At 42.1% G+C, this 27,411-nt stretch overlaps 1 protein-coding gene across 7 annotated transcripts in view; it reads left to right on the forward strand.

Moving 5' to 3' along the window:
* Positions 1-214: 214 nt before the first annotated feature.
* The window catches only part of LOC137305164 (protein PRRC2A-like), a 102,299-nt gene continuing 75,102 nt past the window's right edge, over positions 215-27,411 (forward strand). For 6 of the 7 annotated variants that reach the window (XM_067973971.1, XM_067973975.1, XM_067973974.1 and 3 more), the window contains exons 1-2: positions 215-381; positions 26,029-26,204. In XM_067973971.1, coding sequence (XP_067830072.1) covers positions 26,090-26,204 — 115 coding nt within the window. In that variant the 5' untranslated portion in view covers positions 215-381; positions 26,029-26,089. The remainder of the gene's footprint in view (positions 382-26,028; positions 26,205-27,411) is intronic. The other variant, XM_067973972.1, reaches the window with a different exon arrangement.

A 27,411-nucleotide genomic window follows, 5' to 3' on the forward strand; every position in this document is an offset into this window, starting at 1 on the left:
CGCCGCCGCGCTTAACATAATTCATTCCGACCACGTTCCAGTGGGGCGGGGTCGGGCAGCCGCATGATTTATGTTAATCGCGGCTCGGCTGGCGCTCGATTGGTCGCCGGGCTACCGCACTGGGAATAATTTATGTTAATGAGCGGTCCGCCGTAGCCGTTAGTCAGCCGGGTATTTTTTTCAGATTATATTATCGGGGGGGTGGGTGGGGGGAGGGGAAGGAAAGAGCGAGAGCGAAAAAAAAGAGAGGCGAGAATAAAAAAGGAGAGGGAGAGAGAGGCCGGAGAGATTAGAATCCGTCTCCATCCGGACTCTATCGTCGCGTTATTTATTTTTTCATTTCAGTATTCACAGAGTGTCGGCCCGAAAGAACGAGCCCGGGTGAGTATTGAGGGCGGATGAGCGCCGCATCGACGGTTATTTCCAGTCTTTTTGAATCTCGGTGCCGGGCAGGATCCGGGCTGTTGTCGGCCGCCATTTTGTTCGAAGATGCCTCTCCCCGTCCAAGTCCGTGCTTTTCAGTGAAAGGAAAAAAATCATCCCGTCCCGAGGAGGGAGGTCACAGACTGAGACACGGAGAGGAAGCAAGGGGGGCTTGGGAGGAGGCTCCCTCGCCCGTAAATACAGGCCCTTTTAAAATACATAAATATATATATATATATAAATAAAATCATATTACAAGGTGGTGGGGGGGAGGTCAGAATTTATACCTAGTTTAAATCCTCCAGGCCCGGCTACTGACTCAGGTGAATTTTAGATAATCCCTTCTACATATTTATTGATTGTTTTCAAAAATATTATTAATTCAGTAACCTTACAGAATAACTTTTTTTTTTAATTTGAAGTTAGTTATTTCCTTCCCTCGTTTCTTTTTTAGGTAGTAACATTTATATATTTTTTTAGACCGAATGACTAATACGATTTTCGAAGTGGAGCTTGGATTAGTGGAGGAGAGAGAGTTTCTGTTTACATTGTATTTTATGGGTGTCTCTGAATGTCCACCGACACCCTAATGTAGAAATATAATCCTTTATTTACTCTGTTCCAGGCATGCACATTGGCATATTTCTAATTCCATGTTATAAATATTAAGGCACTTGGGCTCCTGCATTTTTAAAACTCCCCTTTTTAAAATTGTTACTGTGATAGATACAGAGGGAAGGGTTTTTGCATTTTTGAAATTTGGAGAACGATGTAGTTTGCTGGATTTTGAAACTAGAGGACGAGGCTAGTTATTGCTCTGGTGTGGGGGATCCCCTTGAGTTTTGTGCATCATTCACAAAGGTGCTGTGTATATTTGTGCTACACCTCCCCTCCTCAACTGTACTCTTTTTATCTGAGTTTTACTATTCCTTAGTGTGTGTTGCTGTTTTTCTAAGTGTTCTCTAAGTCTGCTTCCTGCTATTTAGGATGGAGATTTTTTTGGTATGATTTTTTTCATTATTTATAATATAATTAATGTTCATATTGCTACTCTAACGCTGGTTTGCATCTCATTGCCTGCTCCAGCGTAGCTATCGATCTTCCACTATGCACCTGTTCTGTGGAGCTTCCAAAATCCCTCCACCTGGACAGACAATCCCTCTACTTCGAAAGCCTACTTTTATTGTGCTTTTCCTCCCTCCATGTTTTCTTTCTCCCCTCAGTGCCCACCTTTCTGTAAAATGCTCCAAAACCTTCACTACATTAAGTGCGCTATAGAAAGTTGTGTTAACCACTGATTATGCACATAGTGTCCTATCAAAATAAAAATAATACTTACGCCATGGTAATATAAGATCTGGATGTACACTACTATCCTTATAATTTGAAAAGAAAAAACTTGCATTTATTTAGCACTTTTGATGTCCTCGGGATGTCTGAACATGCTTTACAACCAATTACTTTTGAAGTGTAGTCACTGTCGTTTTGTAGGCAACAGCTAGTTTGCCCACAGTATGATCTCACAAACAGCAGTGAGATAATCTGCTTTGATGATGATGGAGAGATCAATGTTAGCCAGGATGCCGGGGGAATTGCCCTGCTCTTCTTCGAACGTGCACGTAATAGATCCCATGGCACTATGAGCAGGCAGAGAGGACCTCGTTTATAAAGGGTTCACCTGAAAGATGGCACCTGTCGCAATCCAGCACTTTCTCAGTACTGCACTGAAATGTCAACGTAGATAATGTGCTGAAGTCCTGGAGTGGGGCTTGAAACCATGAGCTTCTGACTCTGCCAAGAGTGATACCACTGAGCCAAGCAGAAACTTTGCCCCTACTAAAACCAAAATCTTGATATTCCTTCTGGAATTTTCTGATTAGCAAAAGAGGGCCTTGAAACAGTGGATCTTTTATCATGCAGAGGGGATAAAATTCTCTCCTGCGTTTGCTGTTTTAACAATGGATGTGGTTCATTTGAATTTGATGCCATTAGGGATTCCCATAACAATGGTGGCGCACTGTTATATAATACCTGATATATGTTCCCATTTCCCCCTCTGTATTTTGCTAATATTTTTAAAGAGTTTCTACCTCATTGCCATATAACTGAGGGGTTATGTGACTGAACATTCAGTGTGTCAAAAAACATATACTGCAGACTGGTACCTGGGCTTTGTAAGTCGTGAGCTAGCTATTAGGCCAGGATTTCACAAAATATAATTAGGGCCACTGGGTTGCTGTGATTGAATATGTCAAATGCTGTTTATTGCAATGCTTTTGGGATTTTAGTGACATTTTGGAGACTTTGTTTTGCAATTCGATCAGTTTTTCCATAAAAACATTTTTAAAAAAAAACAGTGGCCTTGACTATTGTCTACAGAAGAGTGATTATTCCTTGTAACCAGGGACTAAATAGGTCCAATTTTGGGATGTTTACAGATGCTTTGAAGATTCCAATCTGTCCATTTTTCCATGAATGCAAAAAAACACAGGCTTTGCTTTGTATTACTGTTCTACACCCTGTATTCTACCATGTATTTAATAAGTGAAATCTGTCTGGAAAAGCTGTCAGCCAAAGGGGCTGATCTGAGAGAGCCTTCATGGCCAGGGTGTTTTGTTGTGCAGGTTGAAGGCTTGAATTGTTGATTTAGTTTTGAGATTAATGTTGCTTTCATTTTTTCAGGTGGGATTCATTGTGTTTTCCTTGATGTGTTTTTTTTTTCAACAACTCCTCAGTTGTCTGACTCATCCTGGTTTGTGGAGGGCTGCAGTAGTTATTGTGATGTCACTATACAAGGCCCTTTTATAAGTAGTACTGGCTGGAGACAGGCACCCAGGCCAGGGCTCAACACAAACTTCACCAAAGTTGCTACTTACTAAAGTAAGTGAACCCAAAGTTTCACTAACTTCAGCTGAGTAAGTAGCTTCTTCAGATCTCATAAGTGTAACTGGCCTTTGTGGGTAGAAAATGGTAGTGAAGATTGTGTTCATTGCTTATGTAGTAGTTGTGAAATCTCTAATTGTTTCTGATTGAGGCAGGTCCGGTCAATAAATCAGTTTACTTGGGTAAGCTTCAGTGCGAATTCTGATTCCACTCATGGACTTTTTCTTGCTCTTGTATCCAGTGGTACTATATCTTGAGAGTTCCTAAAGTTTAGCCAGGTGACTGTAAAGAAATGCCCCATTGAATGACATTGTGGATGAATAGTGCCACTTTGGAGTTGTTGAGCTTGGCTTGAAGTATTGCCTGTGTTTCCTGCACTGCTAAGGTATATATTCATATACTAAAAAATTTTTTTCTTAAACATTCCACTTCATATATACAATATCCATTGTGTGCAGAACCAATTTGGTTTTGATTATTGGATACTGAACAGGGAGAGCTAGGATACAAGAACTTTGAAGGGCCAGGCAGCCTTTTCTCATCCTTCACATTAAGATGTTTTGGCGGTGGGGGGATGGTGAGGAGGAGAGACTGCTTTAATATTGGGCTTCAGTCTGGCAAACTCTTAATAAACCTAAGTTATGACAGAGAAGCAAGAGTGTTTGAGGCTGAACCAGACTTTTCGCAACCTCGGCATCCTATTTGACCCTTAACTGAGCCTCTGACCCCATATCCTCTCCATCACCAAGACTGCCTACTTCCACCTCTAATATCACCTGTTTCTACCCCTGCCTCAGCCCATATGCTGCTAAAACCCTCATCCGTGCCTTTGTTACCTCTGAACTCACCTATTCCAATACTCTCCTGGCCTGCCCCCCATCTTCCACCCTCCGTAAACTTGAGATCATCCAAAACTCTGCTGCCTGTATCCTAACTTGCACCAAGTCCCGTTCACCCATCACCCCTGTGCTCGCTGACCTTCATTGGCTCCTGGTCCCTCAGATGTCTCCAATTTAAAATTCTCATCCTGGTGTTCAAATCCCTCCATGGCCTAGCCCCTATCTCTCCAGCCCTACAACCCTCCATGAATGCTGCGCTCCTCCAATTCTGGTTTCTTGTGCATCCCTGATTTCCTTCGCTCCACCATTGGTGACTATGCCTTCAGCTGTCTAGGCCCCAAGCCTGGAATTCCCTCCCTAAACCCCTCTGCGCCTCTACCTCCTTTTTAAGACCCTCCTTAAAACCTACCTCTTGGACCAAGGTTTTGGTCAGCTGTCTTAATATCTCCTCTGGTTCGGTGTCAGATTTTGACTGATAATGCTCCTGTGAGGTGCCTTGGCATGTTTTACTATGTTAAAGGTGCTATATAAATGCCAGTTGTGTGTATGTGCATAAATATGACATTTGGATATTCCATTCTTTCGACCTATTAATCGACTTTGCGTCCAACTTAAGGTGCTCTCGGCAGATGATCAGGGGTTTATTGGAGATTCCAAGCTGATTCATGTATGTTTAGGATTGATGACTGGTCGCCATTTACTCTGGTCTTTTCGGCAGCTTTCATTGTAACTAACTGAAATCTTTCTGGTGTGTAGGGCTAATTGTTTATGAGCCATTAGCTCATTGTGACATGATCTCGGTACAAGTGCTTGAAGTGACCAATTTTAAGCATGTATCTGGTCTTTGACTCTGTGTTCACTTGCAGGATATCTCTTGGGTCTCACTAACCCATGCCTATTTATCATGGTGTCAGTTTCTGTTAATGTAAAAAGAAATCTGGTGTTTTGGCGATTCCATATCTCCTCGTTCCAGAGTTCTTTCTCTTCTGAAGTCAAGTAACTTATGCTTGGGTAGAGTTCCACAGCCACCTTCAACTACCTGGCCAGTTAGGGGTGGGCAATAAATAAAGCCTTGTCCTGGTTCCCCACATCCCGGGATCAAATTTAAAAATGGGGGTGGGTGATCATTCTTCATACGTAGACTGTAACATTGAAGTAGGTATTGGCAGATATTCTTCCATGTTCAATCAGGTATTCAAAGCAAAGTCTAGTTTTGCCCTCCCCAGGACACACGTGCACTTTCTAGCTGGGATCACAGGATAATGTCTAGGAGAAGGATCCCTGGCCGATATCCATTTCCCCTAACTCTAGGATGCTGAAGTCAATCATAGCCACTCCTACAGGAGCCCCTGCTGAGATTGACTAATTTGGCATTCAATGCAATTGAACCTGGGTCCTTCCTGATCTCTGTGTCTCATCAAGTTTTACCATACTCTGCAGTACTGTTACCAAATGAGCCTTAAGAAAAGCAGCTTTCCCTAGTTTCTGGCAGGTTGCAGTTCTGCGTAAAAGTGCTGTTGTATAATTGAAAAAGAAAAACCCAATCTAGAAATCTGAAATATTGGAAACATGGGGCAGGTCTTCAGAATTTCAAGTGAGGACCCTTTGTCAGAACTTTTGGTATATTTAATGTTGCTGTTATGGTGTTGGAACAGTGGTAATCAAGTTGTCACACAGGCATCGGTTTTGCCACTATCCTTGTAAAATGAGTTGTTTTTTAATTGTCCGGCAAAACATACTGATTTGTTCTGAAGTCACAAGTGAAAGTATAGTTGTATGAAATTGTAGAAACTGAGACGCAAGTGAAAGTAGATTCTATATAAAGGTGTTCACCCTTCCTTTGGACTGATTCACCCAAATGCTGCTTCCTGTTGTGTTTACAATTGTAGTTGTGTAATTGGGTGATGGTTCTTGTGCCTGAATGCCGGGATGTACTTTGCTAATGTTGGCAAACAGAGGAAGCTGTTTCCCAGTGATTTGTCTGGTCAATAACTGAATCTCTTGACATGCTTTTACTGCACTTTTTTTTACAATAATAAATTACTTTTTGAGAATGGATGTGCTGGGAAAAGATTTGTGTTTGCAACAAGGGAGTGTAGGTTCAGGATTATCACTGGAAGATTATAAGGGGCAGTTAAGAACTTGAGGGTAGTTAGAAGATGGAATGTTTTACTACACGATTATTGGGCCAGAGACTATAATAATTTACAACCAAGTTGGATAAGTATTTGCAAAGGAAGAATGTAAAAGGATATGGGGAAAAGGCAGGGAAATGGGTTTAGAGTAGGTTACTCCAGTTGAAGAGCTAGCACTGGCTGAGATACAATGGGCTGAAGGGTCTCCTTCAGTGCTGTAACTTTGATTCTATGTCACCAGTTTACAAGATTAATTTTGAGCTTGTAAACTGGAGGACTTATTCTCCCATTCACCCGGCCCATTAGATAACAGTCACTGAATAAGTCCAATTCCATTTTTGTTATATAGGGTTCTGAGGCTTTTGCTGATTCTTTGGGTATTGCATTCACAAATCCACCTGTTTACAATAAGGCCATAGGTTTATTTAGTGACTCAATTAGTCAAAATTTTTTAGGTAAATGGGATTTTTACTTTGTGTTTTGGGAATCAAATCTCAGTTATGTCTATTGTTCCATTGAAAATCATAAACCTTGCCTGTTGATCCTGAAGGCTTTACTTAACTGCAGTATGGATCCACGAATGGCAGACAGCCCTCTGGTGTCTTTCCAAAGTGATGATTCTTCATGTGAATCTCAGCAGTGGGTGTCAGTAGGCCAGACTACAGCGAGGGACATCGCAGCCAAGCTCGCCATCCATACACATACAATTTCGAGCAAAAGTTGCTGGATAGTGATTAGATGCAGGAACCCTGGCTCTCTCTTCTCCTCTGGTCTTGAGGTTAATTGAAGCACCGCTGTTGCTGCCCTGGCTGAAATGGGCTAACTCCGCACAAACCAGGGATTGAATTTGGGATCTTCGTGGTCTGTGTAGTTTACTTTTGGGTAGTACAATTGTCAACTTTAGCTGATTTGTAATATCCTTGTATTTTCTATTAAGCCAGAGATTAGACAAAAACGATATTTTGCACAGGAAGAAGGAAGATAGACATGAAGTGCTTTGTGAAAAGAAAATCCAGCCACTTAATTCTGTCTGTGACGAGCACAGTACTCAAACTTTTTTTTTTGAAGTAGATGAAGGTTCAAGGATTAAAAGGAAGGGAGGGAATGTATTTTGTGAAATGTTTCCTAACCGCTTGCCACAGTACCTTTTTTTTAGAAAAGGTTAAAAAATCTGCAGTTGATTAAAGCCCCTGTGATGTATATGCTGCCTCTGGCTGACTAACCAAACTCACTTGTCTTCATTTGGGATAGTTGCTCAGACAAGATGATCCCATGTTTGATTTCTGGTCTGTTTTCAGTTAGCTGATCTGAGCTGGGGCAGCACCTGAGGTGCTACAGTGGGCCTCAGTGACCTTGGACTATGCATTGGGGAAAAACATAGCCTGGGTTCCTGTTACTGCTTGCTAATCGTTGATATGTATGGATGAGCTGGCATTGGGGCTTGGCTGTGATGCTCCAAAAGTTCAATAACCTGCTAGTGCTGTTTAGCTCACATGAAGAATGGCAAGTTGACGGAGATACTGGAGGGCACCTGGCACCTTTCAGGAGAGGAATTGAGAAATTTTACTTAAAGGTTGGAAAGTTGTTGGAGTTGATCTTAATCATGTGCTGTACATACCACACTGGGTAACTGACTCCCCTAACATAATGGAACAAAAATGCATTTGTGTCTCCAGACAGATGTACAGGAAGCTACACTTGCTTGAAAGGATGGCACAATGAACAGGTGTTGGCTTGGACTGTATTGACTTGAACAGTAAACCAACCATAGACCCAGCTATGTGCATTGGCCTTATGCAGCAGACCAGTGTTAAGCTGGGATGCCTGTTTGTTTCACCCAGTTAAAACTTGCAGTCGCACAGTGGAGAATGGCTTTTACTCTTGTCTGCCAATGGACTGCCAGCATCTTGACTTTTTTTTCCCCAATGACAACTTTTCCTTATCTGCAAGTAGACAACTGAAGCTGTGCATTGTGACATTGTCTTTAGATTAGAATTCCAGTTGCAGCTTAAATTTAAAGCTATAAATGCTGTGGGTGTGAATGGCTATAAAACAATTTGACCTCGTTTTGAACATTGATGGTAATTGCTTTCCAGGTTAAAGGCACCATATAAATGCAAATTGTTGATTTTGGGGTCATGTTTGGTGGGAGAAGTAGGAATTAGACAGTTGTCATTTGGCCTTAGGTAGAGGTTCTTCTGTCATGAGAGCAGCATTTTCTGCTGTGCGATTGCACTTTTTAACTGGGTGAAACAAACAGGACATCTTGACTTAATATTTGCTGCGCGAGGTCAGTGCACGTTGCTGGATCCGTGGCTCGTTTACTGTTCTAGTCAATGCATTCCAAAGCTAACATTTTCGCTGTGCCATCCTCGCTCACATGCAAAGCTTCTCATGGAGGTTACTTACAAACAAAGGCAATGACATAGAAGTTGGCTTACTTTCGATTTAGGTGCAGGCATGAGACAGATAGACAGACAGACAGCCAGCCTGCCTGCCTGCCCTCAGGGTTGCTAATGCCCTTCCATAATCCAGCCCTTGCCTTGTGCCAGGATCCCTTTCTCCTTCATTCCCTCTACTGCGTAGTTAATACGTTGGTGGAGTTGCAGGGAGAGGTGCACAGCAAAGATTGTGTACTTGCTCAGAAGGAAAATCAGGGTGAATTGACATCTAGCTTCCATTTGGGTACAGTCTACAGGCCAGTTAGAGTGGTAGAATCTTGGAAGTGGGTGGCCAAATCCCTTGCTCAGGAAGGATAGTGCTCGGTCTTGGTGGCAAAATGTGCAGAGTCCAAAGGGATGCCATCACGGGATAGATAATGGCGAGAAAGGCCATTCAGCTATCTTAGCACATTCATCCATAAAGAACCTACTGTACGACATCGTAGTATCCAAATGTCTCTTAAAGGTTTTTGCCACCACCAGCCTACCTGGGAGCTAATTTGGTGTTGATCGCTCTTTGGCAATCAGCCCTAAGTTTGACTGTTTGAACCACATAGGTGTTGGCCTTGGCTCAGTGTCGGAAGGTCGTGCGTTCAAACCCCACTCCAGAGATTTGAGCGTGTAATCTAGGCTGACACTTTAGTGCACTACTTGGGGATTACTGCACTGTAAGAGGTGCTATCTTTCAGATGAGATGTTAAAACCGAGGACCCGTCTGTCCCCTTGGGTGGTGTAAAAGATCCTGCCACGCTATTTGAAAAAGAGTAGGGGAGTTCCTCCAGTGTCCTGGCCAACATTTATCCCTCAATCAACATCTCTTTAAAACCAAATTATCTAGTCACTTATCTCATTGCTGTTTGTGGAACCTTGCTGTGTTCAAATTGACTATTGTAAACAATTTTACAACACCAAGTTATAGTCCAGCAATTTTATTTTAAATTCACAAGCTTTCGGAGGCTTCCTCCTTCGTCAGGTGAACGATGTGAAATTGACTGCCATTGTTTCCGACCTTACAACAGTGACCATACTTTAGAAAGTAATTCATTGGCTGTGAAGTGCTTCAGGACATCCTGTGGTTCTGAAAGGTGCTATATAAATAAAAGTTCTTTTTCTCTACCCCCTTGTCCTACTGTCACAGTTTGTCTTTGAAATGTTGTCAATGTACCTTTCCTGTTTACTATCTTGTATGTATGTCTTTAAGATTCTCTGTCACCACTCAAGGTTGAAAAGCTCACATTTCTTGAGTCTTTCCTCATAACTAAATTCTGTGACACTCGATCAGCCTTGTGGCTCTTCTGTGGACTGAATCCAGGACTTAGTTTCAATATGAATGCAAATTGAACACCCTAGATGATCCAAGTTGCTAAAATTGGGAATGGAACAAGGATGGGAGTGACTACAGTTAGAATGAAAGGAGTAATTCTTGCATACTTTTTACCTATTTCTTCAGTTTGCTAGCGTCTAAAAAGGCCGACAGATTCAATGCAAGTTCCATTTGGATCTAATGACTGTGTTCCTGCTGATTTGGCCTGTTTACTCTGCGTGTAGTTTTAGTCTAGATAAGGGGCAGCGGGGAGGTCACTGTTCTCTCCTGACTTCTCTTGGCCTTTCATAGAGTTGTTGCTCTGTGCAGAAGTTAGACTTTTTTCTGTATGTGCTTGCCCCCCCCCCCACCCTGCCCCTTGCTTACTGCATGGAATAACTGACATTAGACATATACAGCCATGTACCTGGGAGAAGAAATCCTATTAAATTTAAGCAATTAGGGATTATGATTTCAAAGGCTCACACCCAAAATTAAACCAAGCGTGCAGGTGAATTTCAAAGCTCATAATCCTGCTGGGGAGAGGATTGACCAGAACAACACTTGCGATTTGAGTTGGCTGACATATGGTCTGATTTTTTTTATTTCAAGCTAGGTGCTCTAATTCACATGTTGGAATTATAAATAGGCAGTTCTTATTCCATAGCTAGCCTGCCTCCAACTGCAAAGCCTTGGTAGCCATGTTCACTATCAGCCAAATATTATAGAGGTCTTAAAGATTATGAAGGGTTATAAGGCATGTAGTGATTCATTATTTCCACTGATTGATTGAGACGATGAGAGGGGACAAATTTCAGATATAATCATGAAAACGAGAGGTTAGAAAAATATTCTTTAGAGACAGATTGTGGAATTCTCTGCTATAAACTGCTGAAAGAGTCCATAAATTCTCTTGAAGGGCATTATGAAAAATAGATTTGAAAGTGTATGGGGAGTGAGCAGGAGAGTAGGCTTAGAAATGGTGGATTGTGCAGAAAAATACTGGTGTCTGGATGGGCTGAATGGCCTGTTTCTGCATTACCTTTGTAGAATGTTATGTGATCTCCAGTCGTATAGACCAAGTTTAACATGGAGCCCTGGCTGGTTCATCGTGAGTGCCACTCGGTGATAGCTGAGTGTACTGGTCTTGATATGAAGTGCCATTACTCTTTTTTTTCCCCCCTTTTTTCGATTTCAATAATCCCAAACTTACAGACTTCCACAAACCTGTTTAAACAATCTATTGTCAGAGAAGCCAGTGAAGCATTTGTATGACTCCCTGCACGACAGACTGTTTAAACCCTCCCTGTGTATGCTGAAGTATTGGGCAGATTGAATTGCCATTAGTAAAGCCTCATGGATGGTTGGTTTTAAGCTTGGTGCTGGATTTTGTTACAGGCTTTCAGAGATAGTGTTACAGTGCTGTCTTTGGGTCCATGTTTGTGTAATTGGCTTTGTAGCTCTTGATGCATGGAGGATTTTTATTGCAAATCTCCCTCTTGAAACTGGTGCTGTGACAACTGAAAAACAATACCGTCGATGCTAGAAACCTGAAATCAAAACAGAAAAACCTGGAAACACACATCAGTTGGCGTCTAGAGAGAACGAACAGTTAACATTTTGGGCTTGTAGTGCAGAACTTAAACATAAGAGACAAATAAGAATAATAGGTTCAAAAATAGGGGGAGCGGATGGGAAAAATGAGCAAACACTGAAGGAAATCAACTCCGGTCAAATAATGGAAAGAAATATTAAAGTGAAAAAACCAAGGGTCTGTGACTAGTTGAGACATTAAAGTCTAAGGAAACGTGAGAAAATGCAAGAGGTGGAAAATAGAAAAGCTGGGGATCAGATTTGAAATGACGCTGACAAAGTGCAGAGGATCCACCAGCTCTGAAGAGAGCAACCAGGTCAGCAGCTACTGGTTTTCCTCTTAATTTCCTCCCCTCACTACCGAACTCCCAAAAACGCTCATGCAGAGGAGCAATTATTCAGGTGCTGGATGCTCAATATCTTGCCTCCGTGACCATTGTTTGTGTGTGAGCTTTGGCGGGTTGCTCATCCGTGGAGGGCACACAAACAAACTTTCAAATTGGACTTGATCAGGATTGGGACTCTTGGCTGATTTCCTTTTTTCTTCTATTCCACTTCAGGGGCAATGAGAGCAATTCAAGCGCCTCTACCTCTTCTCCCTTCTGCCCCAACCTGAGAGCAACTAACTCAATCCAGGATAGTGAGGGAACCTGCGATTGGTTTCTTTTCAGCTGGGGTAGGGACCCATGACAGCCAGCCACTCTCTAGTCCCTTATCCAAGTGGCCATTCTTCATGCACAACCCTAGAAAGTTAATACTGGCAGGCTATTTGACTGGTCATGACAACCAAGCCTGATTTTGTCCCTACCTCATGTCCACATCCAGACTCTACAGCAGGGGTAATTAGACAGTAAATGGAAGTGGGGACATCTGGCTGATTTTTTTTAAAAATTCCTTCCGAGCCCAGGTTCTGATGCCAATTGTAGCTTTCCACCCCCCCCCCCATATGGCTATGGCTGGGATCAGAAAACACATCATAGACTGGGGTTTGCATCTGGTTTACATGGCTCAATTCTACACTAGGCAGTGCATTTGGTTATCTAAGCTGTGGGGGAGCAGTTCAAAAATGTAATCGATCTCCTTGCAGTACTAGACTTTAGACCTCACTGAATATTGCTGTGACTTTCTTCAGATTTTTGTGGCACCTTCAACCCACGTTTGATTGTCTCGCTTTAATTCTTTCATCCAGTAATTACACTGTTTAGTTACAAGCAGAACCAAAAATGTCTGTGTGCAGCTACATCTTAAAAACAGTGTAGCAAATGGTTCATTCTGGCCAGTTTCTTTTTATTTAATTTTGATGCTGAAATTGATCTTCAGATCCATGCACACAGTTAAACCAAAGGATTTTCATTGGGTCTATAGTCACAAAGATTATAGCCCAGTGCAGTAGCACTGTAATTTGCTTCCTTCTATTTCCCCCAACCTCCAAATAGGTTCCTTTTTTTGTTCTTTTGACAATGCTTATTTCTAGGAGCTTAACAGGGCACAGGTCCCAGTTCTCTGCTAGTACTGTTCTAGCTACTGGGAGGTTCATGAGTTGTCTGGGTTTGCTTACCTTTTTTTAAAAAAAAAATGATGTATTTAATTTTTCACCCCTCCTCAATTTCCTCCTTGCCTCTTCTCAAGATGCTCATTTTTACTACGATATGGTTCTATGTGTGGGATAGCACCCATAAGTGGTTCTTCACATGGACCTAGGTGGCAAGTGTCACTATACAATTTGTTCATGGCTGGAGATCACTGTCAAATCTGATTCAGTCCATTTGCACGTCACATCAGGGATCTCTGACTAATGATTAGGAGTGGGAATCTTGGCTGCCTTGTTTGTTCCACTGTCCCTGTTTCAGGGATGCTGAGACTTATACCCCCGTCTACTCCCCAACTAAAATTGGCTAACTTAGCAAAGAACAGAGAGCACCTTGGTATTTACTTGGTCCTGACATTTTAATAATGGTATTTTACTAGTGTAGCTCTACTACCATGACTGAGTTGTACTGTTTGCAAGTACACATTTATACAGAAGTGTTTTTGCTACCAATATTGGAGTGCCTCAGCTTCATTCACTTTGATGCTGTTCTTTGAAGAAGGTGGTTTGGTTTTTACCTGGCATGATAAATATTTGAAACCACTCACTTAGATGTTTAAGCATTTAATGTGCATGGCCTGCTCCTGCTGGAGAGAGTGAAATTGCTGTAAGATTCACCCATAAATGGAGCAGCGATGGCTTGGAATACCTCCAAAGGTTTAGATGATTGTGTAAATCATTAGCAAAGCTTGAATGGTTTACACTATTATCTAAAACCCAAGTGTTGTAGCTCATTCTCAAATATCTTGTTTTTTAGTGACTGTGTCTTTTCTGCCTTTCCTTTTGAGCTTTCTCCTTTAGGTTAGTTTTCCATTCTGTTCACTACTTCTGATATTAAGGCCAGCATGTTTTTTGTGATTTTTGTTTGATGTGACAGGAGATGTTTTATAGTATATTACACAGACAGGGATATAACTGGTATCTGTGGGTATGTTATCTCCAGACCAATTTAACATACTGGAATCAGTGCAATTTTACCGATAGTGCACTGAGCCCAATGTGCTCTAATGTTGTGTTTGAGTATTACACCACCGTAAATTATTCCCACTGCTTATATAATCAGTGAGACCTATAACTAACCATCCTTCACCACAATTTCTCCAGACTTAACCCAAGTTTAGGAGGGCAAAATCTATAATTGCACTGCTGGGTTTCATGTGGACAATATTACTGGTCCATTACTAGGCTATGTTGAAATCCCAGTTACCAGCTGGTTACCACTCACCAATACTGAGAAATTCATTCTGATTTTGTAAAGCTTATAAATATTTGTGTGTGGGATTTATAACCATTGCGAGCCTTGATTTGTGGTAGCTGCTTTTTGTCTGCTGTTGGCAGTGGATACACTGGCAGGTGTTCGCTCAGATGCACTCCATCCTATTGATGTGCAATGATCGCTACACTGAAGCATATGCAGTCTCGGTATAATTACTACATGGATGCAGGTGTGCAGAATCTGATCAGATTTTTCTCTCCTGACGTCTGCAGAGATACGTTTCCTTGTGCCCTGGGCACTTTCTAGTACCTCGCTCAAGTGATTAATCTTTGTGTGAGCCCAGGTGAGCCATTTGTTTGTGAAGAGCCTCATAGCTGAGCCCCATCCTGTTTTTACCTGACATTAACACACCTAAACGGCCCTCTTTACACTACCTATAAATTTGCATTACCAGTCAATATGCTCCCTGGAACCCAATATAAATGGTGCTGTGGAAATATTTACTCCAATTGCAGAGAGTTTAAAGATTCCCAAGTTCTGATCTTGGTGCTGATGTGATTTGTGATGCAATTTCTGTTGGGATCCTTGTGAACAGCCTGGGCGTTCTCAACTTATCTTAAATAAAGAAATATTATACAAAATAATTGACTCAGTAATCCTCCACAGTTTTTACTCATCATACTGGATTTTGTGGACAGACTCTCTCCTTGGGACAATTGACTCTCAAAAATCATTAACCACTGTCTTGTCAGTCACCATAAAAAAAGTGTGCTGTAGCAGAGGCTGCTTGTGCTGGTGTGAAAACTTTCTCAGTGCAGCTTTCTGATCTTTAAAGCTTAGATTTAATAGACATAATAGATAAAGCTTGAGTGGTTTATCATCTGAGCCCCAACAGTGAGATTTCAATTGTAAAGGTTCAGATCTATACATTAATTTTTTATGTATCCATAATTTAGAACTCATGCCAGCCTCATTAAAAAGTACACCAGTTTTTGCTTCTGAGCTATGCAGCTTGGAGAGTTCCCAGGTGCCAACCCTGATCAGTGTTGAGCTAGCTGATGGGGCAGTGGCAGTGGGAGGGGGTGGGTGATACAATTTGCCCCAAGTGCCTGAAGTTAGAGAGGGAGAAATCATTTTTGATGCTGATCTTGATCTGTCCAACAACCCCTGCTGAAAGTGCGCCTGTACAAACATCGTGAGGACTGGATTAGGCTTGGATGTAATGTTCCCTGCAGTTGGTTACCCTGCTGACGTTCCATGTCCAGGCTTGCATATGAATAATTACCACTTGGTAGTTGAACCCTACCCCAGCAAGGAATCAACACCATACAGAAGGAAAATTGGCAGGGGAGGGGACGAATGACCACTTGGACAAACTGCAGGAAGATGCCCAGAACCATATGCCAGCATGAGTTTGTTCCTTAAGAAAAGATTGCTGGGGTGGGTGCAAAAGATGTATCTGCAATGTTGTTTTCAACCGTAAACTCGTTGTCTGGAAGATTGTTTTTCACTGGTTATGGTCCACACCAGTGGCTGGGGTGCTGTATGCAGTAGATGTGTAATGATATTTGGAACAAAATATTTAATGTTATCATTGCAAGGTAACCAGGACTTGCTCTGCAGTGGATTATTGAAAAATAACACCATACATATTGTATCATCAGACTGGAATAAATGCAAACAGATGCCTTCTGTAGCACAACGAAGTCACTGCTCATTCCTCTATACAGGCCTGGGAGGATGTCTTGAGACCTTTTACCCTGGTGACAAAGACCCTGTAATTAAGGGGAACGCCCATTTCAGCGATTCCTTACATTCGTCTAGTCTGTGCAGCTAGTGCTGTGACTTTCTACTTCGTTGTCCCCAGTAGAGTGCAGTTGGGTTTCTTTCCTCAGCCTCCAAATTCATAGGCATCCTCAAAGCTATTTAAGTTCTCATCTTTTCAGTTTGTTACACCACTTGGTCATCCCACACTCACCTGACGAAGGAGAAAGCCTCCGAAAGCTTGTGATTTTCAAATAAAACAGCTGGACTATAACCTGGTGTTGTAAGATTCCTTACAAAGAAAAATAGTTGATACCTGACTCATCAGTTACAACCTTCTCTTTTATTCCCCCTCTGTGTCCACCTCAAACTGCCTGGCACAAGTTCATAGTAAGTCACTGACATTCTAGTGTCAAAAACAATCCCAGTTCAACTGGTGCCTGGATACCTGGAGCCTGTTTGTACTGAAAAGTACAACCAATGAAATCTTACTGCATCAATGAACCAATGAAATCTTACTGCATCAATGCTTTAGGCAGCAATGGGAGTACTGTAGGTCTCTTGTCACTGGGCCAGGGAGGAGGAAATCAATCAGGAATTAGCCTGCTGATCACTATCCAGTGACGTGCTGAAGTGTCTGTGGACTTAGCATAAGGACAGGATTGGGCTTGGCTGTGGTGCATCCCTCAATTGTATAGCTTTTTAACATTCACAATCTAGGTTTGTGCATGAAAGATGGCCACTTGGCTAAAGTAGCAGAGGGTTGCTGGTGTCCTTGGAACTATGCCGCAGCTTAGGAGAGGAGAAAACGTACGCTGGAGGAAGGGGGTTCCTAATGCAGTTTGATGGGTGGCTTCTTTAAGGGCAGAATGTTCTTGCTGTGTTTGCAGTACCTAGTTTAAATACTTACTGGCTTTAGTGATTTAATGTTTGTTCAAAGGAACTGCCAATTATAAATGCGTTTGGGAACAGAACTTAATAAAAGAAACCCAATCATGTTGGCACCTCATCAACATTACAGAACTGCCATCAGCGGCAGCGCAGTAAAATGGTACTAGACTCTCGTCAACATCGTTACTTTTTTTAAAAACAGAAGCAATATGTGGTAAGTGCAGTCTAAATGCAGCTGAACAGCTTTCCTCGACCATGATTATCTTGTGATCTTGAAAATTGGGCCTTTTTTAACTGAATGGCCATAGGAATGAACTCTAATTATGGATCTGTTCTTTCAGAAGCTTTGAATTATCATTGTTAAAAGTAATCAAGAATTGGTTTACAGTGGCGATGCATTCGATGTGTAATGGAATATAGTTTAGCTGCTTGGAGTCTTGTTTCCAAAATGGCAATCTTGGGAAAGTGGGTGACCTCAGGGTGTCCCAAAACACTTCCCAGCCAGTGAAGTACTTTTTGAAGTGTAGTCACTTGTAATGGAAGCATGACAGCAATTTGTGCCCAGCAAGGTGTCTCAAACAGCAGTGGGCTAATGACCAGATCATCTGTTTTTATTGATGTTGGTTGAGGCATAAATATTGGCCTGGACACCAATGCTCTGGAATAATGCCATGTGATCTTTCATGTCCACCTGAGAGAGCAGACGAGGCCTCAAACTAACTTCTCATCCGAAAGATAGTCCTGCACTGAAGTGCCAGCCTAGTTTCTGTGCTCATATGTCTGGAGTGGGACTTGAACTCTCAACCTTCTGACTCCGAGGCGAGAGTGCTACCACTGAGCCACAGCTGGTACTCAGGTAATGAGCTGTGTGCTGGCATGATGTCCGAGTCAGCTGGTTAAGCTACATTTTGAGACTGGGACATCAGAAGGGAAGTTATTTTCTGCCACGTTGGGCTTAAATTTGACTTGCCTTGGGTGGGAGTGGGTGAGTGAAGAGAGGAGAAGAGTCAAATTCCGACACTCTAGCTGCAGCATTGCAATGTAGTTCTTTAGCCTTTGGGACCTGGCTTTAAATCCAGCCCAGCGATTCGTGAAAACGACTTTCCAGAAATGAGTTTGTCCAAATCTCAGTCCACCTTTTCGGCATGACCCCAAAGCAAGGAGCTGCTTATAATTTGGCACTAAATTCTCCGTCTCATTCAAGATTTTAAGAATACCTAGAATGGGAACTGGTACAATGAGGGTTTTTTTAAAAAAAAGTGTTCATAGTGAAGGATGACACCTGAGTTGGAAAATGGAAAGACTGGATAAATTAATTAGGTGTTGGTAAGTTTAGATTTTAAAAGCCACTAGATTATAGGAGCAAGGAAAGAAAAGTGAGGAATCCCATAGATTTGGAGTTCTGAAATTTGGTTTCAAGTACGTGGTCATGACCTGCTAGAGGGAACTCTACTACGCATTTAATGCTGCCTTGGGTACAGTAACCTAGTAATTATGGTATGGGGCTAGTAACTTGAAGGTCATGAGTTCAAATCCCACCATGGCAATATGTAAAATTGAATGTAATAAATCTGGTAATTTGTGGGCGACAACAGAACACCCATTTTAAAAACCCAACTGGTTCACTAGTGTCCTTCGCAGAGGGGAACCTGCTACCCCTACCCAGTCTGGCCTACGTGTGATTCCAGTCCAACTCTTAATGCCCTAAATAAATGCTTCCTTGTTGGTGTTGCCCACATCTCAAGAAAATTTGTTTTAAAATTCTCCAGCCCACTGGGTGCCAAAAGTGGAAAAATAAACTGACTACCTTCACCTCTAAGCTAACATTGAGCAACCACCAACAAAATCTCAAACAATATGGGATCAGGCAGGAGAGTCTTTTAATTTCTTGACAGTGGTCATATTATTTCCTTGTCGGCTGCCCGAAGGATTTTTTCCCCCTCCGAGGTTGTATTGTGCTGCTTTTTTTATTTGTTCATGGGATGTGGGCGTCGCTGGCGAGTCCAGCATTTAGTGCCCATCCCTAATTGCCCTTGAGAAAGTGGTGGTGAGCCGCCGCCTTGAACCGCTAGTGGAAATAATGTTGCAGCTAGAGCTGATAAAAAATCACCATAAGCACGTGCAGACGAAGGCGTCACGCACCCTGAGTGAATACATATTTTATTAAGTTTTTGATACAGCAATTGTCTCTGCAGTTCACGTGCATATATTAGATCGTTATGGCAATGAGATTCTTGGGGATTCTCTTCTATTGTCAGAACCAACTGCATGCTCCCCCAATATGTGTCAAGATTTCTGTAATTGCATAGTGACAGCTCTGCACCTGCCTCCAGAGACTCTGTGATCCATCTGAAAGATTTTATTACACCAGGGGAGTGCAGCTGTTAGCAGACACGCAGTTCTCCCTCTGTTAACTGGGCTCTGTAGTGTAAACGATTTGAGGTTCGGGAAATTGACTGCATCATAACAAATCCGCGTCACGTCAAGACAGCCGGTTCTAGCAAGGGTCGCTGTTTTACACAGTGCTGTCCAACATCCTTGCAGAAACCAGCTTCTGAAGCTGAGTGCAGAGTAGGACACAGGTGGTGGTAGCATAAACGGTGCCTCTGGCCTATGTAACCATCGGGGGAAGCTACAGCAACTAGACTATGTGCTGTTGTCTTTCTATTTATCAATAAAGTGGAATGCACCCTACAACAAAAGTGCTTTCCATAGCATGAAGGCCCTTGGGCATAATTGCAAGGTTGCTTCTTGAAATGGACAGACACAGGATCACTTTTATACTGATGCTCGTGTGCACGATGTTGCATGCTAGCTTCAACGCAGGCAGACATTTCCATTCATTTTGTTCTACTTTGCACAAGTGCTCATTTGATTATGAAAATACTTCATGTTCTAAAGAGTGACTTTAAAAAAAAAATGTTCGTCAATGTTTAAGGGGGTGAGTGTAATTTTTGTACTGGTGGGGCTCATATAAACAATTGAGGTATGACGTGCACTGTAGATTTTTACAGATTACAAGCTGTTACTTTGTATCTATCGGAGTGGATTAAGTGCAAATCTCTTTTTTAAATTTAATGGTTAAAGCTTTTATCCACAATCATTCCTACAAGGAAAGATGGGCTTGCATTCATTATCACTTCTCTCAAATGTTGAAAAATAATTCATTGTATGTGTAGCGCTTTGAAAATCGACTGACTGTTATGTAGGCAATTATGACAGATCCCACGTACAGCAGTGAAATGAATGGCCGGTTAACCTTTTTTGATGGTGTAAATTAAAAGAGGAATGTTGGCTAGGTCATCAGGAGAAGTCCCTGCAGTTCTTTGCTATCTTAAACATCCATCTAAAACACTGGAAGAGAAAAACAGTTTTGGCTTAAATGTTTCATCGGTAAGGATGGTATCTCTGACAATGCAGCACTCCCACTGTACTGTACTGGAGTGTCATTCTAGATTATGGAAAAACCCCTTGAGTGTGGCTTGAATTCTCAACCTTTAAGTCCTAGAAGCAAGAGTGCTATCCGAGTTCTAGTTACTGAATTTTGGTGGTTTTTATTCTGCAGGATAAGGTTTATACTGATTTGAATAAGTTAAGAAAAAAAAATGCTATTGTTTGCAAGGCTGAAGGTATGCGTGTCAACGAGCAAATGAAAACAAAATGTACCTGTCCTGGGGATATGTTTGAAGTATTGAACTGCAACTGTCTGGCAGTACTTTTATCACAAGCTATTTGAACCTGGTGGGTGTGGGTAGATACTGCAACATTGCTTTCTACAACTGACTCATGCCGCCTCTGCACAGACCCAGCAACAAAACACCTAGAAAAACAGATATAGAGTAGCTCTCAATTACATAGTTGATAAATGAACTGGTCAATGTTTTACTGAGCTGTACAGGCCATGAACGTCCCAGGTTCAATCAAAGGTTTAAGTCAGCTGATCTCACCTGGAGAATTCATGGGGATGCTACAATTGGGATTTGTCCCAAGATTAGGAAGTTTTTTTTTTTAAAAATTAAGTCACGGGTTTCCTGGTAAGGATCCAGTGACCCCTGCTGGAAAGTGCTAGTGTGAGAATATTGAGCGAGGACCAGATTAGCCTCAGCTGTGATGCTGCTGCCTTTTTCCCATTTGCATTCAAACAGTTGGATAGCATGCTAACACTCACTGGGTTCACCCATTTGAAGAGTAATCATTAGTTGTGACATAGGAGTACTTCAGGTACCATTGAAGCACACAGCAAGACCCTAAACTCATTTTGAGAAAAAAGGAAAATAACTTCACCACCACCTTCTCAAGGGCAATTAAGGATGGGTATAAATGCCGGCCTCGCCAGCGATGCCCACATCCCATGAACAAATTTTTTAAAAAACTTGCATTTATAAAGCTCCTTGTACATTCCCTGGATGTCCCAAAGCACTTCACAGCTACTGAAATACTTCTGCAAACCTGGCAGCCAATTTACACACAGCAAGGTCTCACAAACAGCAGTGCGATAAATTATCAGATAATCTGTTTTTAGTGATGTTGGTTGAGAGATAAATGTTAGCCAGGACACCGGGAGAACTGACCTGCTAATCTCTGAATAGTGCCATGGAACCTTTCACATCCATGTGAGAGGGCAAATGGAGCCTCTGTTTAACCTCATGCAAAAGATGACACCTGTAACACTTCCTCAGCACTGCATTGAAGTGTCAACCTAGATTATGTGCTCATGTCTCTTTTGGGTGGGGCTTGAAGCCAAGGCTGACATGTTGGGAGCGGATGGGAGAAGACAGCACTTGATACTGTCGACCACTCCGTCTTTCTCCACCGTCTCTTCCCTGTGGTCTGCCATTTAGGCATTGCTTTAGCTTGGTTCCACTCCTATCTGTCCCAACAGAATGGCACATTTCCCGTATTGGCTTTTCATCCCTTGCCCAAGGCTTCGCCCTTGGCTCACTTGTTTTCCTGGTGTACATGCTGCCCTTCAATATCATTCATAGGTCTGAGGACAGCTTTTGCATCCATGCAGACGACCCCAGCTTTGCCCGTCACCACTCTGGATCCTTCGCTCACCATTGTGCTGTACAACTGCCTCACCAATGTAGCATTCTGCATGAGGAAGAATTTCCTCCAACTCAGCATTGATAACACCAAAGCTGAGCTGTTCAGCTCTGTCTAAAATTTGCACCTCAGCACCCTCATCCCTCCTGTCGGTTAGTGCACAATTAGTATTGTATTTGATGTTGAGCTTCAAACCAAGAGCACCTCGTTCCACCTCTGCAATGTCGCCTGTCTCCAACCCTACCTCATCTCTCCCCTCCCCCGCAACCTCTGCTGAAATGCAAATCCACGCCTTTGTCATTTCCATACTCGATTACTCTAATGCTCTCCTTGGGTCAGTCCGAGGCAGTGGCAGAGGTAAGGAGTAATCGCTGGATAATTCCATGTTCCTTTAAATAATTTAAGTTTTATTGTTATCATTCGATTCCTTGTCTCCAGCCTGCAGGTACTTGTAGATAAGGATTCTAATGCAGCTGCTTGGAAGAATGTCAATGATGGTGAGCTACAGGATTCTTAATTCTGTTGAAAAGCATAAGGATGCAGATTTGCATCATGTTTCTCTTTGTCTTGGCAGTAATACACTACCTGCAAAATGAAGGAAGCAGCAGATATGTGTGTATGTGTTGTATTTGATTTTGCAAGCTGAACTAGTTCTGACGCTCTGCGAGACACTTATTCTGTCTCTGGCAGTGAACTCGAGGGTTTCTCCTCCTCTTCTCCACCCCCAAATTGTGTTGCAGCCTCTCCATTCCCTTTCATGGGAGGGAGAGGAAGGTCAAGGGAAGAGGAAGATGGTCAGTGTTTAATTTGTAAGAAAAAAAACATTCTGATCAACTGTGGTGCTATTTTTTTCTTTTACCAGTTTGCTGCTCGTGTTCTGAAAATTAAAATGTTGCATTGTCTGAGCTTTATACCTTTTCAAATAAAAAAAAATAAGCTATGTTACAAATTCTGGTTAACAATGCTGACACCATGTCTTGTTCAGTAGTCTGTAAATGAGAGTAATGTAAACAGGATGTCTGGATTGAATCACAAGATGTAATCTCTGGGTACCAGTGCCATCTAAATGCCAAGTACACACCTTAAGTAGTTTATAAACTCCATCTGAGCTCCCTCAGTGGCTTGGTGGGTATGTGTATCACCCAGTATGCAAGTGAGCCGTACAGAAAGGAAGATTGTATGTTCAATGCCCTGACCTGTGCCGAGTCATCTGAACAAAGCCCAGGTGATGGTAGAGATGCTAAAAATTGACTTCCTAGCCTCTGGGCTGTAGAGGGGAGAAACCTGCCAAGATTCCTGGTTCCCATTTCTGTGCAGTAATCCTTACTGAAAAGTGCAAGTGTGTGGACATCAAATGAGGATAGGATTGGCCTTGGCTTTGATGGCCCAAGAGTTGAATAGCCTACATAACTTGCAGTCTAGGCTCACTCGTGAAGAATGACTACTTTGGTGAGGCTCCTAAAGTCAGCTGTTGTTGTGGGATTGCACCTCTGCAGGAGTCGGCACCCTTGGGCAAGAGGCAAATATTCTTGTGTGGTGACTGGTGATGGAGTAGATTATTTTTTTTTACAAATTCTCTAAACCACGATAATTGTGTCCTCTTCCTGTTTTAATCAGTTTCTATATTACAGTATTTACATGTAGCTTGTGTTAACCAGGTTTTGCTGTCCTCCTATGTAATAGCAATTAATGCCTCTTGCAAAAGTGCCTGATTGTGTTAGAAATGGGGTTGGGAAAACACTGCCCTGCCTTCTCACCACTGGAAAAAGCCTGTTTTTAACTTTTATATTAAAACAAAATTGTTTTCTTTGGGAGGTGAAGAAGCAAATCAAAAATCCAGGCTGAAAGCACTACAATTTAACTTTATTTTCTTTGACAACCTGCAATTTGTCTAATTGTCTGCATTAATAACGCGGTGCTGTGTGCTTCTATGTGGCAGCAGAGGTGTCCAAACATTGAGATCTTGTGTATGCCATTGTTGGGGGAGGAGAGAGGAAGATGGAAAAATGTGTGTTTCTGGTTTGAAGTATTTTTAAAAATTGTCTTGTACTGTTACTTGCTACACTTATCTATGTTCAACTGAATTGAAAACCCCCAAACCACCACCTGTAATTGGAATGGTGTGCAGGGTATTGTGGCTGAAAGGAGAAATGAAATTATCCCACCTTCCCTTCCCCACCCCCGCCCCCACCACACACGTACAAAGTTTGTCGAATAGTCAGCTTGATAAACTATAATCACCAAACATGTACCAGAAGTGATTAAATACTCCAGAGGGAAGTATGTTTTGGATTGTATGTGAGCACTGCTATAAATTCAGAATCTATGAATACTTCCCAAATTGCCCATTTAACTGTTCATAACACGTCATATCGCCAGTCATTTTCAGTACCTTCCAGCAATAAGAATTTAATTTTCCCGAGAACAAGATATTCTAGTTAAGATGACCGTGTGTATTTTAACAACCTCAGTTCAGGCTATGCCAGCAGATGTGCTGAAGGAACACACATGATTGGGGTTACCGTTTGTTCTGCAAGGAGGTGGAAAACCAGAGTTTCCAGCTGGAGTTGCAGTGCAAATGAGCTTTGAAACAATGATTTTTGCACTTGTCACTGAAGCAATGTAGGATGAAGGATTGGGCCATCCTCTGGGGGGCATTTTGTGGTGCTTGTGAGAGTTTGGATAAATTTCATTACTAGGGTATCTATTACTAAACTTACTAAATTCCTGAGACAGAAATGTGTGACACTCATACTCTGTACACCTTGATTAATTAAAAATGCTTTATTTAAATGAGGATTTTTTTTGTGTAAGAATGTTTGGTTTTCTTGTATCACTTTACAACCAAAGTGCAGAATAAAACGCCAAGTATTACATTGAACCTGCCTGAAGTTACGGTATTGGGGCGAATTTGTATGTAGGGTTGGAATAAAATACACGAAAATCTCTCTTAACCTGGAGGTTAAATGGATGGGCTGACTGACCTCTTCCTAATTCCCGTGTGGTCATCACTGGTTAATACAACAATCAGGGATTCAATTGTTAAATGTGGGACACTTGGGGGGTGATTTTAATCACCAAGAACAGGTGGGTTGGGGGCGGGTGGGAGTTGAAAATAGTTGTTTTTTGGATCGCGACTGCAACTCGGCTTTATTTCCGAGTGTAACTTGGGCGTGTAAAAGTACAGGCTTCCCACTGGAAATGCGAAGTCTGAAAATTTTGCAGTTGTGACCCAAGAAAACAATTATTTTCAACTCCCACCCGTTCTTGGGGGTTAAAATCACCCCCTTGGTGTGTGATCTGGCATGAAACTTCATTACAATAATCTAAATTGTTTTGACCACTGCGTTGGTACTCAAAACAACCAGGCCCTGTAGATTGTTTTAAATAATATCTTTATTCATTCTCGCTCTCTCGCTCCTTTTTTCTCTTGCTTTCATTCACTCCCCCAGCATTAGGCTTTGCCAGAGCACAGGTCACCTGTCAGGAGGTTTCCAAGTGGTTGTTCATGTAAGAGTCTTGGAGTGTCAGCAAACTATAGGACAAAGATGGAGGAGGGTCTTGTGGTCAGTCTCTATCTTGTCCTCATCTTAGGCCACACATGCACATTTGGCAGCGAGAATCATTGGGCAGTAATCAGGGGCCCTGGCTGATTTTCTTTCCTTTCCATAACCCAGGGCAGCTGTAATCCTGGCACGCATACTATACTGCCCAGCTGGCTGAGATCAGGTAACTGAGTACAACCCAGGAATTTAACCTAGCATCTTCCTAATCTGTACAGCTCCATATCACACTTGTTTTAAGTACTATGCTATCAGTGTGCTTAACTGAATACTCTTAACAAGTGAGACTGTTTATAGCTAATCTCTCAGCACCAGATCTGAATATAAATTCCTTTTTTTTAAGAAGGAGGCACGTTTCAAGGGGTGCCTAAAGGAACCACCGTACTCAATGACCTTCCAGCGAGATGTCAGATCGTTTGGGGCAAACTGCAAAGGGAAAGGATGGAAAAACCAAGTACTCGTCGCTCAACCTGTTTGATACTTACAAAGGAAAATCCTTAGAAACTCAGAAACCCACAGGTAATCTAAGAGGGAGATTACTGAGATTATTATTGAAGCCTGTAGGACTTGTTCTTACCCATCTTTATGTTCATGTTTGTTTCTGTAACAGACTAACATCAGACAAATCGTCCATCTAGTTAATACAATGTTGTCACTAGATTTATTTCAAGTATTGGTTTCCGTACCCAATAGGAAAAATATCATTTAAACCAATACACTTTTGGTCCACTATGGTTATTTTCTCCCCTCCATTCCTGAAGGTGCTAACCATGGAGTGTGTTGTAGCTGAATCAAATCCTGCCCCCACCCAGCATCTACACACGTGTACTTTCCAACAGGGGGTCACTGAATGGAGATTTTCCTCCTCAGTTCAGGGGTACTTGGGCCAGTTGTGCCCTAGGTGCTACTCCAGCTGTGATCAGCTAATTTGGTCCATAATAGAAATCAAACCTAGCACCTTCTATTCTGTATGATATGTGCGACTTCTTCCTATCAGTGTTGAACCCACACTGATGCCTGTCATTGCAGGGCTCCTAATTACTAGCCAATTCCTCTCCCATTCTTTTTGTGCATATTTTGTGCTTTGAGACCAGTTGATGCATTATTGTGGGCTGATCCTTTTGATACTAACAGTAAGAATCAGTGGGATGAGAACAGTCTGAGTGGCATCAATAGTGAGAAATGGGGAGGGGGAGTGAGAGGGAGGTCGGCAGGCAGAGTTGTCAATAGGATTTTAGTTGGGTGTAAACGTGGGTTTTAAAATTTTCATACTATGCCTACTTAAATTGTCAAACACTTGGGGAAAGAACTATAATTTAGTTGCCCTTTCAAATGTGTCTGGAAAGAACACTTTGAGCTATGTAACACAAGGTTGAAGTACTGGTGGGAATAGTTCAAGGTAGTAAATTCATGGTATTGATGAGTGTATTGGCACAACTTCAAAATGTATTGGATTTTTTTTTCTTTGTTGGCCTATTGGTGACAATACACTAAAGCTTAGTGAGACACCGAAGGAAATGAACAAGTTAGTATAGCAAATGGCTTAAAAAGCACCACCGTCGGCTGAATGGTGTGTAGTGGGAAAAGTGCACAGCAGTGCATTGAAGGCATTGTCAGTGTTCAGTCTCTGCTGCTGCTGCTATCTCCGTTATTGTTGCTTTTTTTTAAAATTAAAGGAGCTTTCTTGACCTTTGATGGAATTGACTCGTGCTCGAGTATGCTTCTA

This window comes from Heptranchias perlo, chromosome 39 (genome assembly GCF_035084215.1).
Source record: "Heptranchias perlo isolate sHepPer1 chromosome 39, sHepPer1.hap1, whole genome shotgun sequence".
In the NCBI taxonomy this organism is placed as follows: Eukaryota; Metazoa; Chordata; class Chondrichthyes; order Hexanchiformes; family Hexanchidae; genus Heptranchias; species Heptranchias perlo.